Consider the following 14,895-nt stretch of genomic DNA (forward strand, 5'->3'; position numbering starts at 1 on the left):
ATAAGGCTCACAGCAGATCTCTTTTCATTTTCTTCCTCCTTTTTTGGCTAAATTTTAGTACCGTGAAAACAGACAGCACTGACTGAAGCAGCTGTGACAGCCCCTCCCTATCTGTCAATGTTTTTATCCTGGACTCCTGACAAGAGCATTACACTATTTTGCCCCTGCACCCATCTATGCCAACCCACTTTCCTGCTATCTAATAATATGCATTTAAAAAATAAAATAAAATAATAAGGTAGAACTTGGAATTCATGCCAGGTTTCTGTGTCATTCCCCCAGAAGTGACAAGCGAATGTCTCATTGTTTTCTGGACCCAGAGTTCCCCCTTTCAAAATTCCTGTGCCCAGTCAGTCTGGAAGATGCTGGGCCAACCTTACCATTAGGGAGGTTGAGGTGGCCACCTTAGGCAGTAGATTTTGGGTGTCATGAAAGGGAAGCAAATTGTTAGTTATTCAATTTGTTGTTATTGTCTTTTACTGCCAGCAATGGGGAGAGGTGCTTGTGGGATTTCCTGCCTTGGGTGTTGAAGTAACTTGGCTGGCTTTGGGTACTATGCATCTTGACGTGAGTGTGTAGGGGGGAACGGACCATTTGCTTCTCCATCTCAAGCAGCAAAATGTTTTGGGCCAGCCCTGGTAAGATCGCTGAAACTCTGCCCATGTCTTATCTAGCACAGGCCAGTAAGATAATTCCCATTAAAGCTGGCCAATTATGCAGCTATTTTCAGGGAAGGTCATAAGATGCCGGGGGGGGGGGGGGCTTTCCACTATACTTACTGGTCCTGCTGAATCATTCCCCCATTTCCCCTCCCCCAGGATATCCGTCTCTCACGTTTAGCATCACTTCCCTTAATATGAGTACTCTTCCAAGCCACTCCTGCTATGAAAATAATAATTTAGGAGGTGTTATATCCAAGCCATATGTGCATGCTAAGAAATCCATGATCAAACACATGATTAGATCTGGGAATATCTCCTTCATTATGAGAGTCTTGCTGAAACACTTGTATGAAGCAAAATGTTAAGTCCTAGAAGAGAAAAGTTTTTGTAAGCCTTCTCTACTGCTGATTCCACAGGGCTGATTCAGGAAAGACTTTGGCCATTGAGGGCTGCTGTATTTCTACAGTCTCCATGTCTTCTGATATTTGGAAACACCAGAGGAGGCAGAAGCACCAGAAAGAAACTTAGGACCACATCAATGCTTCTTTCACTAGCAAGTTAATGCATCATCTCCAGTGGTCATTCACAAGCTCTAGCCATCAAAGACTTCATAGACTTCAATTTTAGGACTTGTACCTTAAAATTTGCCCTGTGTTTCTGCTGTTTCAAGACATAACTGTTCCCTTTACTACTAGGTCAGTTACTTTACAGCCAAACAACCTTCAAAAGAATATCAACACACACACACATACACCACTAGTTAACATTAAAAACCAAACTATGACTCGTTAGTTTTAGCCATATTATTTTTCAATCTGTCAATAACAGAGATAGTTCACTATAACAAAGCAAGAATCTTTGGTTCACATAGTGTACATAAGCAGTGAGCCTATGTACATATGTTGTTGGGGAACATGGGTGGGAGGGCGCTGTTGCACTCATGTCCTGCTTGTGGGTTCCCAGTTGACAGCTGGTTGGCCGCTAAGTGAACAGAATGCTGGACTAGATGGACCCTTGGTCTGATCTAGCATGGCTCTTCTTATGTTCTTATGAATCTGCAAATACTATCTACAGGGTACCTCCAACCGAACATGGAGACAGATTTTTATTTTTAATGGCAGTGCTTGTACAAGTCATCCCTGTAATGAACATAAAAGCCTGGAAGGTGTTATAACTAAGTTTGATGGCAACAATCCCAGGATATATTCAGCAAAAGGTCCAATGCACGTACAAGCTCCATACAGCTGTGCTCCATTAAGCATCTGCCTATTCTGGCACAGGTATCACATGACCTTATTCCACCACTGCTTGTCCTATGGCACAGGGACCATAAAACTTATGGAGATACAAAAACTGCATTTTAACAACTTCACATAAAGTAGCACACCTGGAGAGGAATGAAATGGGACATCCACATCTTAAAACAGATGGTTGGGGGAAAAAGAATCTTAGAGGGACAAAGGAAAAGAACTTAGAAATAGGTTGAAAACTTATTTGCTAAGAAAGGGAAGAAGGGTGGGATGTTTATCTAAATTGGTCCAGTAGGATGGAAGCATGTATACAGCAATATTTATGGATAGGCAACTTCATAGATATCTTTAACTTTAAACAGGTGTTATTAGTGGCTGTAGCATAATGGCCAAGAGTGTGGGCTGGCCAGCTACTATTCTGTCCATCTCAGCTCCTGCATCTGTAAAATGGGATAATAATACTTGTCCACCTTTCCATAATGTAGGTGGATGCTATCCAACCAACTTCAGTCCTTTCTCTACCCCATCTACCCAAGTTGTCCATACACCTTTCAAGAATTCTTACAGAAAATTCATAGCGAGGGATTGTCTCAAAATCCAGCGGCACTGCGACTCTAATCCGGATGTCTGCCTTTCCTTGAATTGAAGTTGGGGAGATGATAAAATGATTGGAGTTGTTTCCCACAAGGTAAATTTCAAAAACACTGTTGAGCCCCTGAAGAAACAACAAAGACAGAAACATTAAAACGCAATGAACCTGAATTGATTGATCATGTGCAGAAGCAAACCACCCATAATAAACACATTAACACAGAGATGGGGAACCTCTAGCTCACAGGCCTAATTCACCCCATGGAAATTCTCCAGCCAGCCAGGACAGCCTTGGGCTCCCTCCGTAGGCTCCTCCCTGTTCCCCAAGCCCCATCCTCCAAGGGCTACCAGGGGCTTTGGGAGGAGGTGGGGAGAGAACTCCCTGCTGTTATCTCCAATCTGTGATCAGAGATAACAGCAGAAATTCCCCTGCATGTCACTCTGCCTCCCAAATGGGAGAGTGAGAGGGGCTTAGGAGAATCCCCCCATTACCTCTGAACTGTAATCAGAGACAAGGGGATTCCTTTACTTAGCATGCTACTTGCCCTCCAAATTGGAAGGAGGAGCAGTGTGCTAAATGCTTCGCCTGCCCCACATCCTCTCCAATGGGAATGCTCCTCCACCTCCGTCTCCATCAGGATGGCTTTGCCTGTCCCGCACCTTCCCACATTGTGGAGGACACAGACTGGGCAAAATACTTAGCATGCCACTTTCCCTCCCAACTGGGAGGGGGAGCGGCACTAAGTAAGGAGAACCCCCTGTCATCTCCAGTCTGTGCTTCAATCAGGGACCAAATGACTTCAGGGGGCGTAGCCATGTCACTTGATGGCAGGAGGCAGGGTCATGCCCCCTGATGTCATCAGGACTGCAGAGAGCCAGATGGAGGGTCATCCCACCCGCAATTCTTGTTCCATATCCCTGCAGTAATAGGTCTAGCAAACACAAAAGAAGAAAAGTGAACAAACTAAAGGTGAAATAACATTATGAATTCAGGAACAGAGAAGAGATGGAATACAGAGAAAAGGAAATATATATAAATGTGTGTGAGATTATATATATATATATATATATATATATGAGAAGAGGAAATGTGTGGACAGAGAGAGAAGAGGAGAGATATGTACATGTACATATACTTATATATACGTACATGAAAGAATCATACGAACATGGGAAATGGGAAACTGAGGCTTGTTTGCATCTACATTCCCAAATGGTAGTAATTTGTTCCAGCAGTCACTTCAGCGATGAAGTACTTCACTTCCATACTATCCAATCTGCCTGCCTACTCAGTAAGTGATGGATAATACAGAAATGAAGTACTTTATTGCGAAAGCTATCAATGACATTACTGCTCTTTCAAAGTGTAGGCATGCATACATGATAAAGAAACGTATTCTCATTCTGTCTTATTAGTGATTTGATATTAGAGATTGACAGTATATGAAGTGTGTTATTGGTCTAAGCCTGGTGCCCTCTATGCACCCAGTTGGGGAAGGCTGGTCTAAAGTTATATTATTTGCATATCAAAATATTGTTATAAGGACAGGGAGCTATGTCCAGGAGCAACAAGTCTACTAGAAGATTAATAACATAAATTTATCTACAACTACTGACAAGTCTTTCCAAAGCACTTCTGTTGCTGCTTCACACCCACTCACCAACTGCCTTCTTCTGCCACCATGACTTGGTTCTGTGATAAAATCTTGGCATTTACACCAGCTGATCAGGATGAACCTGCCATATTTTAGATCTTGCCAGGCTCATTACAATATGCGTACCACTCATATTTACATGCACATTTTGCTCTGCTTAAGAGACCAGTTGTCAGTTGCACACATTCCTAGAAAGGGTGGGTGTGGCACGGTCACACAAGTCTTAGTTTAAGTAAGGCTGTGCCCAGATTTCGATGAGCGATGAATTCAACCATTTGCCTCAGGGTGGGGTGGGGACATCTTGAAGACAGGGATGGGGCAGGAGAACTTTCTGAGAATATCAGGGTGGCTACTGGATGATGTGAGGATTTTACTGATGTGAGGATTTAAGGCAGGTTTTATCTCCCCAGTCTTTTCTTTATCTACTTTAAAAGAAGCCTCATGAGGCACAATCGGTTGCCATCATTGGAGAATGGTGGCTCTGATTTTGGTGGGGCTGTGCATCCACTTGGCTTCAGCCAGAACTCTAATGGAGCTATCCAAGGTGCTAAACCTATTTGGGGTTAAGTTTAAGCACCTTGGATAGCTTCTTTGGAGTTCTGGATTGTTCTGACTGAAACCCAGAATGGATGCACAGCCCCACCAAAATTGGAGCCACCAGCCTCCACAGGTTGTCATTGATCCTCCAAAGCTTTCCGACTTCCTCCCACCCGCATTCCTCTTCCTGTGCCAGATCACGATGGTTAGAAGGTTGCAGAGACAGAGTGGCTGAATGACCACTGATTGAGGCTAGGAAGGCTTTCTTTCTTTTTTAAGTGTAACCGCTACCCTTAACCACCTTGTCTGTGAAGTAAGTTAAGTTTTCAACCCACCCTGAAAACATCTTAGAACAACAGCAATTGTCTTTCCATTTTTGCAGGGTGGGAATCGTCCCATGAAAATGGAGAGGGAAATTTGGCTCAGCACTACATTCGCATCTACTGTAACGCAGGAGTGGGCAGGCTTTTTTCCCCCCTGGAACCCTGAGATCCATCATCAGGAGCTTGGTGCAAAACATATATAGGGCTGAATGAATCTCAGTCCTTTCACACAAAAATCCACTCCTGAACACCCCTAAACCTTTTTCAGATCAGCAGTATAATTTAGGAAGAGGGGTGGTGTGGTGGGGAAGAGTATTTTTGTTGGTGGTGTTGGAGGCAGAAACCCTTGCTATCTACTACAGTCACTGAGGCTGAATCTACACATAGCAATTATACTGTTATCATAACTATTGGTACACAGGATAATGGTATAACTGCTATATGTAGATTCAGCCTGAGAGATCACTACTACTGTAATGTGCTGTGCGGAGCTGCCTTTGAAGACTGTCCGGAAACTCCCATTGGTGCAAAATGCCATTGCAAGAGTTCTCTTTGGTGCCAGGTTTTGGGAGCACACCTCTCCCTTATTGTAGTAGCTGTACTGGCTACCAGTCTATTTCCAGGTACAAAGTGCTGGTGATCACTTTTAAAACCCTAAATGACTTGTTACCACAATACTTAAAGGACTGTTTTCCCTCATATGACTCTGCCCATCCATTAAGGTAATCTGACAAAGACCTTTTGTGTGTCCGGCTGCCTTCTAAGGTACAAATGGCAGGAATATACAAGACAGACTTTTCTGTTATGGAACTCTCCGCCCTGGGAGTAGAACAGTGTTCTACTGTCAACTGAAGGCTAAAATAGACATTATTTTAAATCCATATCTAGAAGCTATGTCTTTTGTTCATTTTTACTCTGGAGTAGGTGCAGGGCCTCTGATCTGGATCTTAAAAGCCCCCTTACCCCCACACTGTCCAAATGTACTGGATACCCCCAGAAAACTGTACAGAACCTAGCATCTACATGTTTAAATATAGGCCTTCAATATGTCTTTGCACCGTCAGCACAACTTTTCATTGCCTCTGTAATGGGATATCTGAGGAAAATTCCTCATGGATAGGGGTTGGTGAGAAATTTGCTCCTCTGAGGGGTTTTTTTAAAAAATGGATTTTCCCAATTTGCACCTCCTGAGCCTTTCAACATGGTAGAGTTGTATTTGGAAATATGCATTTTTGCAGCTCGCCTCAGGAAAAATGGACACAAAATGTGCATATTAGGAGAAAGTGTGCAAAATATGTATATTTGAGAAAAGTACACACCACCATTTCAGCAATATAAAGTACATGTGAAAATGTGCATATTTTAAAACATGCACCCCAAAATGCATACATTAATGCATGCATTATGAAAAGTGCGAACAAAAACAGTATAAATCTCAGTATGGATTTTTTAAAAAATGGTAAGCTCATGCAGAAATGGAATGCAATAACCTTGATCTCAAAAAACTGACAATCTCAGCAAGACTGAGATTGAGAGATGCCTACATCTCTACTCACGGTACATGTGTAATACACATTCCCATATGGGATAGTATATGTGTGGATAAGTAAATCACTAAGGATTTTAGCCTAACGCCAAGCTTATCAATGACACACATTCAACCAACATATGGAATCTAAGCCAGCAGACACCTCTGTTCATATGATGCTAACAATCAACACAGATTTGGGCAAGACACTTAACGAACCATGATTCCAAGACACACTTTCTTTGAAATACTAGCACATCAGTTCTAAATACATTTACCTAAAAGGTCCACTGATTCCAAGGCTGCTACTATCTTAAGAGTGAATCTAGTTGACAGCTTTTCTTTAATCAAGCATTATCTTGAGCAATTACCATACAGTGGAATCCACAATTATTGGGATTGTTTAAAGGAGTCCACTGCGTGCTGGACAATGATGCCAACACACTTAGGGTAAGAGCTGGATTCTGACGATCACATGTGGTTTTTAAGTCCACATAACAGCTAGGGTGAGATTCCCAGAACAGGTCCCAAATGTAACATGGGCCTATATCTAGAGGTCACCTACATAATCTATTTTCAATATGAAGGCTGAGCCGCAGAATATGTAAGGACTGTGTTCAATATTAAACCTTGCCTGTTGAATTCAGACTCCATACAGGTGTTGGTAACTTAACTGATTTATTTACAAGGTTACATACAGGTCTACAGCAAGGCTCTTCCTTGTCTAAGGGGGCAAAAAGAGAAGGAATCTGGGTTCTCCTTAAGGGGGTAGTGCACAGCTAATTCACTGTAGCTGAATACAACACAATCATAATTTTAAAAGCTTCTCGTAACATGTGCAGAGTTCCTTTCCCTTCATCACCGAGTAACCACAGCCTCCCCCCACACACTTAAGCTACAGAAAAAGGGCATCCAGGAAGGTTTCAGTGCCATCTTTTGTTGTCTTCTTTAAAGAGATTAAGCACTACCTATGTAATTTGAGGATAGAAATGCCAGCAGCATCTGGTATTTCTTAAATCCTCTGGAAATACAAATTCCAAGCAACTATGAAATATGCCCCTTTTTTTGTGCTAAAGAGCAGCTAGTACCCTGTTGGCAAAAAATACATATTAGGTGGAAAGAGCAGTTACTCTTAAGGGAAGGAGAGCAGCAGTGGCAATAGAGCTTCAGTGGTGAAGGGACAGTTGAGCCCCCCAAAAGGTTTTGTTCCAAAATACTGACATTTCATGATCTCCATGCCCAACACTGTGCTCCTTCCCAGAGTCTAGCCCAGCAGAACACATTACAATAAAGTTGAAAAAACTGCTGGAGCTGAATTTCCAATTTTCCCCCAAACGGAGTCAGTCTTGTTGGAAGGAGGGACCAATTAAATGCACGAAGGGGCACTAATAGCAAAAGCTGGCTGAGCGTGACAGCTGAGAAGCGGGTGACATGGCTAGAGAATCCCCCTTTCCATTTCTGCCTCCCTCCTCCTCCCAACCAGATCCAACAATAAATATCCTAGAATGCAGCAGAAGAGAGCTAAAATAATAATAATATTCATACAGTATCAGAGGCAAGGATGATATCTCACAGACAGGTTAAGATGACCAGCTTCCTGTTCCAAGGACCTGGCAACTTAAGGAAGGCAAACCCCAAAAGTATTTCATTGAATATATTGAGAAGTAGATTACTGTAGACAGAAAAATAATGAGGAACCATTGCTCCTCAAGTAGCATGTGTGACAATGAGATAACTACAGTGAAGAAAGAGAAGCAGAAAGACACCCCACTGGACTCAAACTAGGCTCAACAGTGAAAAGTCCAAACACCCCAAAACAATAAACCAGTGCTTCTGCCACTAAGTGTTAGGCTATCCTTTAAAAAACAAAACAAAACATGTGGGAAAAATTTCCACCCCAGAACCCCAAGAGTAGATTTTCATAGTAAATTTATTTATTTACAACATCTGTATACTACTCCACATCTAAGCAGATTCTGGAGCAGTGAATAACAAGAGATAAAATGAACAAAAGATAAAAAGAAGAAACATGATATTAAGATTATTCTTTTAAAAACAGACTGCCAATAGAAATGAGGTTGGTTAACCAAGAAAGGCTTTCTGGAAAACAGCTATTTTCAGGAGGTGCTGAAAACAAGCAGTGCTGGCACCCACCTGACCTCCAGAGGCAGGGACTTCCTAGGGATGTACGAAAGTCCCTTACCTTTGATGAAATTTGATTTGCGGTGGGGGGGGAGGCGCTCCGTCCCTCCCCCCAAAATTCTGGCTGGGCGGGAGGCGCCCCGTCCCTCCCGCCGCGAATCCTGCTGGCCGGGTGTGCAAATGGCGGCGGCCGTAGCCACCGCCGTTTGCGTCCCTGCAGTCAGCCGTGATAGGCTACATAAATGTTTACGTAGCCCATCACGGCTGAGTTAAAAAAACAACAACAACCACGCGTACGCAAATGGCGGTGCCCATGGGCGCTGCCATTTGCGTTCCTTATTTTGGCACGTGTAGTCTACGTAAGCATTTACGTAGAGTGCGGCAAAAATAAGGGGAACGCTATTTGCCAAAGGGCAGTCTGGGGATTCTGCTCGTGTACCATCCACCCCGCTGCACGACTGACTCCCTGGCCGAGGTGCTTGTGGTGGTCTCTGATGTGCGTGTACAGTCCCCTAACTTACTGGGGTTGGGGGACTTCAATGTACATTCGGAGGCCATCCTCACAGGAGCACCTCGGGACTTCATGGAGACCATGGCCTCCTGGGAGCTGCACCATATTCTAACTGGGCCCACCCATGTAGCCGGTCATGCACTAGACCTTGTATTTGTTTCTGGAGAAGCGGGGAGTGATCTGGAAGTCGGGGGTATATCCACCACCCCCTTGTCATGGTCAGATCACTATCTGGTGACGTTGGACTTCTCGGTTCCACAACCCCTCCGCAGGGGTGGAGGACCCATTAAAATGGTCCGCCCCAGGCGTCTTATGGATCCAAATGGATTCCTGAACGCGCTTGGGGATTCTCTGGGGCACGCCAACGACCACTCGGTCGAGACCCTGATGGGTGGCTGGAATGCTGCAATCACTGGGGCATTAGATCAGGTGGCTCCGAAACGCCCTCTCCCCCTGAACAGGACTCGGACTGCACCATGGTTCAATCTGCGGTTATGAGCTCTGAAACAGGAGGTGAGACGGCTGGAGCGCCGGTGGCAGAGGTCTCGCTCCAAAGACGATCAGACACGGGCTAGAGCTGTATCTTCAGCCTATCATGTGGCGGTGAAGGCAGCAAAAAAGGAATATCATGCTGCCTCCATCGCATCTGCAGAGTGCTGTCCCAGGAGGCTGTTCCAAGTGGTCCGGAGCCTGGTCGGTCCTGTGGCTCCGGAACCACTGGAGCATTCTAAGGCCTCCTGTGAGGCCTTGGCAAGGCACTTTGCAGATAAAATTGATCAGATTAGGTGTGTTACTCTGCACGCTGTGGATACAGTTAGTGAGCAAGAGGCGGCCTGTGGCAAACCGGTTTTGTGGGATCGGTTCCAGCTTCTTCCTCCTGATGAAGTGGACAAGGTGCTTTCGTCTGTACGGCCGACCACCTGCTTACTTGATCCTTGCCCATCTTGGCTCATTATGGGCTGCAGAGAGAGACTGGGTGAGGGAATCAGGGCGGTGGTGAACGCCTCCCTTGAGGAGGGAGAGATGACATCAGCCCTCAAGGAGGCAGTGATAAGACCGCTCTTAAAGAAGCCCTCCTTGGATCCTCAAGTTCTGAACAACTTTCACCCAGTCTCAAATCTGCCATTTTTGGGCAAGGTGATTGAGCGGGTGGTGGCGGTGCAGTTGAAGGCACACTTGGAAGAAACTGATTATCTAGACCCATTTCAGTCGGGCTTCAGGCTTGGGCATGGGACAGAAATGGCCTTGGTCGCCTTGGTAGATGATATGAGGAGGGCTCTGGATAGGGGTGAATGCTCCTTCCTTGTTCTCCTTGACCTCTCCGCGGCTTTTGATACCGTTGACCACGGTATCCTCATGGACCGCCTGGAGGGGTTGGGCATTGGAGACACCGTATTGCGGTGGTTCCGGTCCTTCCTCTCCAGCAGGTACCAGAGGGTAGCACTGGGAGAGGAGGTTTCGGACCCGTGGCCACTTACTTGTGGGGTGCCACAGGGTTCCATCCTCTCCCTGATGCTATTTAACATCTATGTGAAGCTGCTGGGGGCTATCATCAGGAGGTTTGGGGTGCAGTGTCATCAATATGCGGATGACACGCAGCTCTACCTCTCATTCAAATCTTCACCAAGGTTGGCCGTAGAATCCCTGTCCAAATGTCTGGAGATGGTGAGTGGCTGGATGAGGAGGAATAAGCTGAAGCTGAACCCTGACAAGACCGAGGTACTTTTGGTGGGAGACAAGAGGAGGCTAGGGGATGTTGACCTGGTGTTGAATGGGGTAAGGCTACCCTTAAAAGACCAGGTCCGCAGCCTGGGGGTCATTTTGGACTCCCAGCTGTCCATGGAGGCTCAGGTGGCAGCTGTGAGCCGGACAGCGCTGTATCAACTCCATCTGATACGGCGGCTGCGCCCCTTCCTTCCCGACCATCTGCTCCCATCGGTAGTACATGCCCTGGTCTTCTCTCGTTTCGACTACTGTAATGTGCTCTATGTGGGGTTACCCTTGAAGATGGTTCGGAAACTGCAGCTGGTACAGAACGTGGCGGCTCGCCTGATTAAAGGCAGCCGCCGGCGAGATCACATCACTCCAGTGCTGAAGGAGTTGCACTGGTTATCAGTTGTTTTCCAGGCCAAATTCAAGGTGTTGGTTTTGACCTTTAAAACCCTATATGGTTCCAGCCCAGCCTATCTTAAGGAGCGCCTCCAGCAGCACCAGACAGGCTGCTTAACAAGATCAGCCTCGGATGGCCTTCTCTCTGTCCCATCAGCCAGGACAGCTAGACTGGTGGGGACGAGGGAGAGGGCCTTTTCTGTGGTGGCCCCCACTCTGTGGAACTCCCTCCCTAGGGAACTCCGTCATGCCCCCTCTTTAATGAGCTTCCGTCGTGCATTAAAAATGTGGTTGTTCAGGCAGGCATTTGGGGTGGGTTAGGGTATTTTAGAAATGTTTTTATTGTAGAATTTTATTGTTTTAAACTGTTTTATTGTATGTTGTACATCGCCCAGAGTGGCTGGGTGACCAGCCAGATGGGCGATTAATAAATTTAATAATAAATAAAAAATATAAAAAAGGCAGTATCCAACTGTGTCATTCCATTAGCACCAATAATGTCGCACTAGTGGAAACTAGATTCCAAACTATGCACAAGAGGAGAATCCAACTAAAGTCAAGTTTGCACAAGCATGGTTGTGCAAGCAGATGTGCATTACACTTGAGAAACCCATTATCCAACCAGTTGCACATTACACTTGCTTAAAGCTGTCGTTCAACTGGTTGCAAAGTAGGCTTGTGCAAACCAGGTCACAAGCGTAACTCACAACCACTTGTGCAACAGGAAGATTCAACTAGTGTTATTTCAGTTTGCAGAATGACACTGTTGGACACTTCCCCGTAAGTTAAATCAGTCTTGGATTAACATTGTGAACCAGGTCATTGTCTGAGGTTACTTTGGTGCACAGTGTTGAAAGAATCCTTGTTTTGAAGTCATGGATCACACTGAATATTTGCATACTGTTTCTTTTCCTAATGTGTGGGTAGCATGGTCATTGCAAGATGTATGGTGTTGCAATGGGAAACACCTTCTCTCCAGGACAGAGCTTCCATTCCCTTCTAATGTGCTGGCACTGCAACTGTGAGGCACTAAGAGAGAAAAGCAGGTGAGAGCAACCATATTGTTGATAACAATGTTGAGCTATCAAAAAGGCTGGAAAACAGGAGACCTCACTGAAACCTTTTAGGTTATTACTTCCAATACCTGTGGAGTCTAGTTGCTGCTGGATGCCATGTTGTGGCTACTTATCAATTTGGAAGCCAATAAACCAGAATCAGAGTGCTGGCCTCCAATCAATTATGACTGATGAGAACGACTGTTCATGATGGGGATTTGCAAAGAAGAAATATATTACCAAACCCACTTGGGAAGGGTTATGAAGTTTGGGGGTAAACACAAATGTCTTAGAGAAATGTTGGATCTATTATCTTAGATGGGTCATTAAGATAAGTGGAAGAGTGATTGGCTACTAGGAAATAATTTATATTTGACAATACACATCACAAAGAAGTGATATCTGAGACAATTTACATTCCCAGAGCCTGTCACTGACCAGATGAATGTTTGGCAAAAAATGGCTGTTTGGTTTACAGAAAGCAGGATAAATCTTAATTTCTGCAATTACAGTAAATTTTCTTCCTATGCAGAAAAACTGGATCTCATTATGATGCTGTATCACAACAGATGGACACTGGGCAGGTGTTCAGATTGTGAAAGAGAGACCCGAGCCCATATCGCTGAAAGTGGAAGTTCGCATGTGCTGGTTTGGAGAGTCCATGGGGCCGATTTAAATCTACACATAACACATGGCTACTTCTGACATGTGGGATGAAAAACATATGGGATGAAAAGCAGATGGCTACTCTGAACACATGGCTCAGTATTTTTCTGTCTTTATGCTTACTAATAAAAATCCACAGTGGCCACTTTCACTCAGATTTGTTATACTAGGGCTCTGCTTTATACAGACCACTTGTGAAGAGTGCAAGTGAAAATACAAAACCAAGTTTGTATTGTTAAAAATAATCTTCAGGCCACTTTTGCATCTGGTGGAGTTTGTGCACCATCACCCCACTCACAAATTAACTGGCCACTCATGTCACCTGACAGCTGCTATGTAAACAAGTTGCAATGCTTCCTTCGTGGCGTGGCACCTGTGCACAGCAAGAGTAGGCCAGAAGCATCCTCTTTTGGAAAGCTGTCATGGTGGCACCAAGGGCCATGCGGTGTTAGCATGTTGCAGACTAACGAGGGTTTTGCTTTTTCCCTGTGTGTGACATAAACTTTATTAGAGCCCTGCCCATATGCAACTTTTGCATGAGGGCCTGTCTTGAAGTCATAAATACCTGGAATTTTTCATTGTCACAAGCTTTACTCCAGAAACAAGGGGCAGAAAGCCATAGAAATATCTTCACCACTCTTCAACAGGTTTAACTGGAATGGATATCTGGAATCATGTCCCATCATTGCTGTGGAAGTAGATGCTTTTCATCATGGTAAGCTGCTGTGGATTGTCTTAGACCCTCAAGAAGAGTGATTTTGTTGGGGGAGGCATGATAACATTGAACATCAAAAGAAGCCCCCAGCATGTGTGGGTAAGAGCTAGGTTATTTAATTCCATTCCAGCTGGGAAAACTGATCAGCCTGTTGATATTCGTGATCTCTAATTACTAACTACTTCAGTGCCTCAGCTTCCCCATGTGAAGTCTGCAGAACTGAAATTCATCTGCCCGTTGGGAGAAGTGGTATATTTTCCTCTCTTATTTATTTCATCATTTTCTGTTGTTGTTGCTTCTGCCCCATGCTGCTTTCTTTGCTCCTAGTTTACTGAAGCCTTTGAACCCCCTGCAGATGGCTGAGAGCAAAACTGAATATTCAAATTGTTATCAGCTGCCCACCAGAAGGGACTGGCATAGGCTGGATCACAACTATCTCCCCCGACACACACTGGCCTACAGGAAAAGGTGGGGAGATTCTGGAAGATTTTCTATATTGTTTTAAAAGGATATCAATCTTCCCCACCTCAGCCTGCTTCTACCTGGGATATTATCTGAGGCAGGCAGAAGGAGAAACATGAGAAAATCAACTGACTGATTCAATATAAAAAGTGCAAAAACATTAAGGGAGAGGGATATACAACCCTGCCCCTCCTTTTACATTTTTTTTTGCTGATATTTCCATATTTCCTCATTCTGGCATTGTTTCATTGGGACACTTCTCTACTCTGTAATTTTTGCAAAGCAAATCCAAATAATTGCTGTGAATTGCATATTAACATCAACCACATGCTCCACACTCAAAAGCACAGACAACAGTTATCAATTAATGGAGATCTGAATCATTGCTGTGCATCACATGCATAATTGGCTTCACTGTGCAACAACTTGTGCAATCAAACTGCCATCTTTTTTGTGAAGACAACTATAATATTTGTAAAGCTGTTGTCTGTCCAGGATACTCATTGGCAATGATGGGTATGTACTTTCTACTTTGAGAGTGGAAATCAGACATACAAGGCAAACTCTACTAAAGGGCATGCAAATGGAATGGTTCTGTTGTTGTTGTTGTTCAGTCGTTAAGTCGTGTCTGACTCTTCATGATCCCATGGACCATAGCATGTCAGGCCTTCCTGTCCTCCGCTCCCTCC

At 44.6% G+C, this 14,895-nt stretch overlaps 1 protein-coding gene across 1 annotated transcript in view; it reads right to left on the minus strand.

Moving 5' to 3' along the window:
- CDH23 (cadherin related 23) overlaps positions 1-14,895 on the minus strand; it is a 512,093-nt gene that overhangs the window by 132,539 nt on the left and 364,659 nt on the right. Inside the window, exon 13 of the mRNA XM_084845647.1 lies at positions 2,478-2,627. Coding sequence (XP_084701773.1) covers positions 2,478-2,627 — 150 coding nt within the window. The remainder of the gene's footprint in view (positions 1-2,477; positions 2,628-14,895) is intronic.

This window comes from Heloderma suspectum, chromosome 3 (genome assembly GCF_057233095.1).
Source record: "Heloderma suspectum isolate Gila_16-S chromosome 3, 16-S_ref, whole genome shotgun sequence".
NCBI lineage: Eukaryota > Metazoa > Chordata > Lepidosauria > Squamata > Helodermatidae > Heloderma > Heloderma suspectum.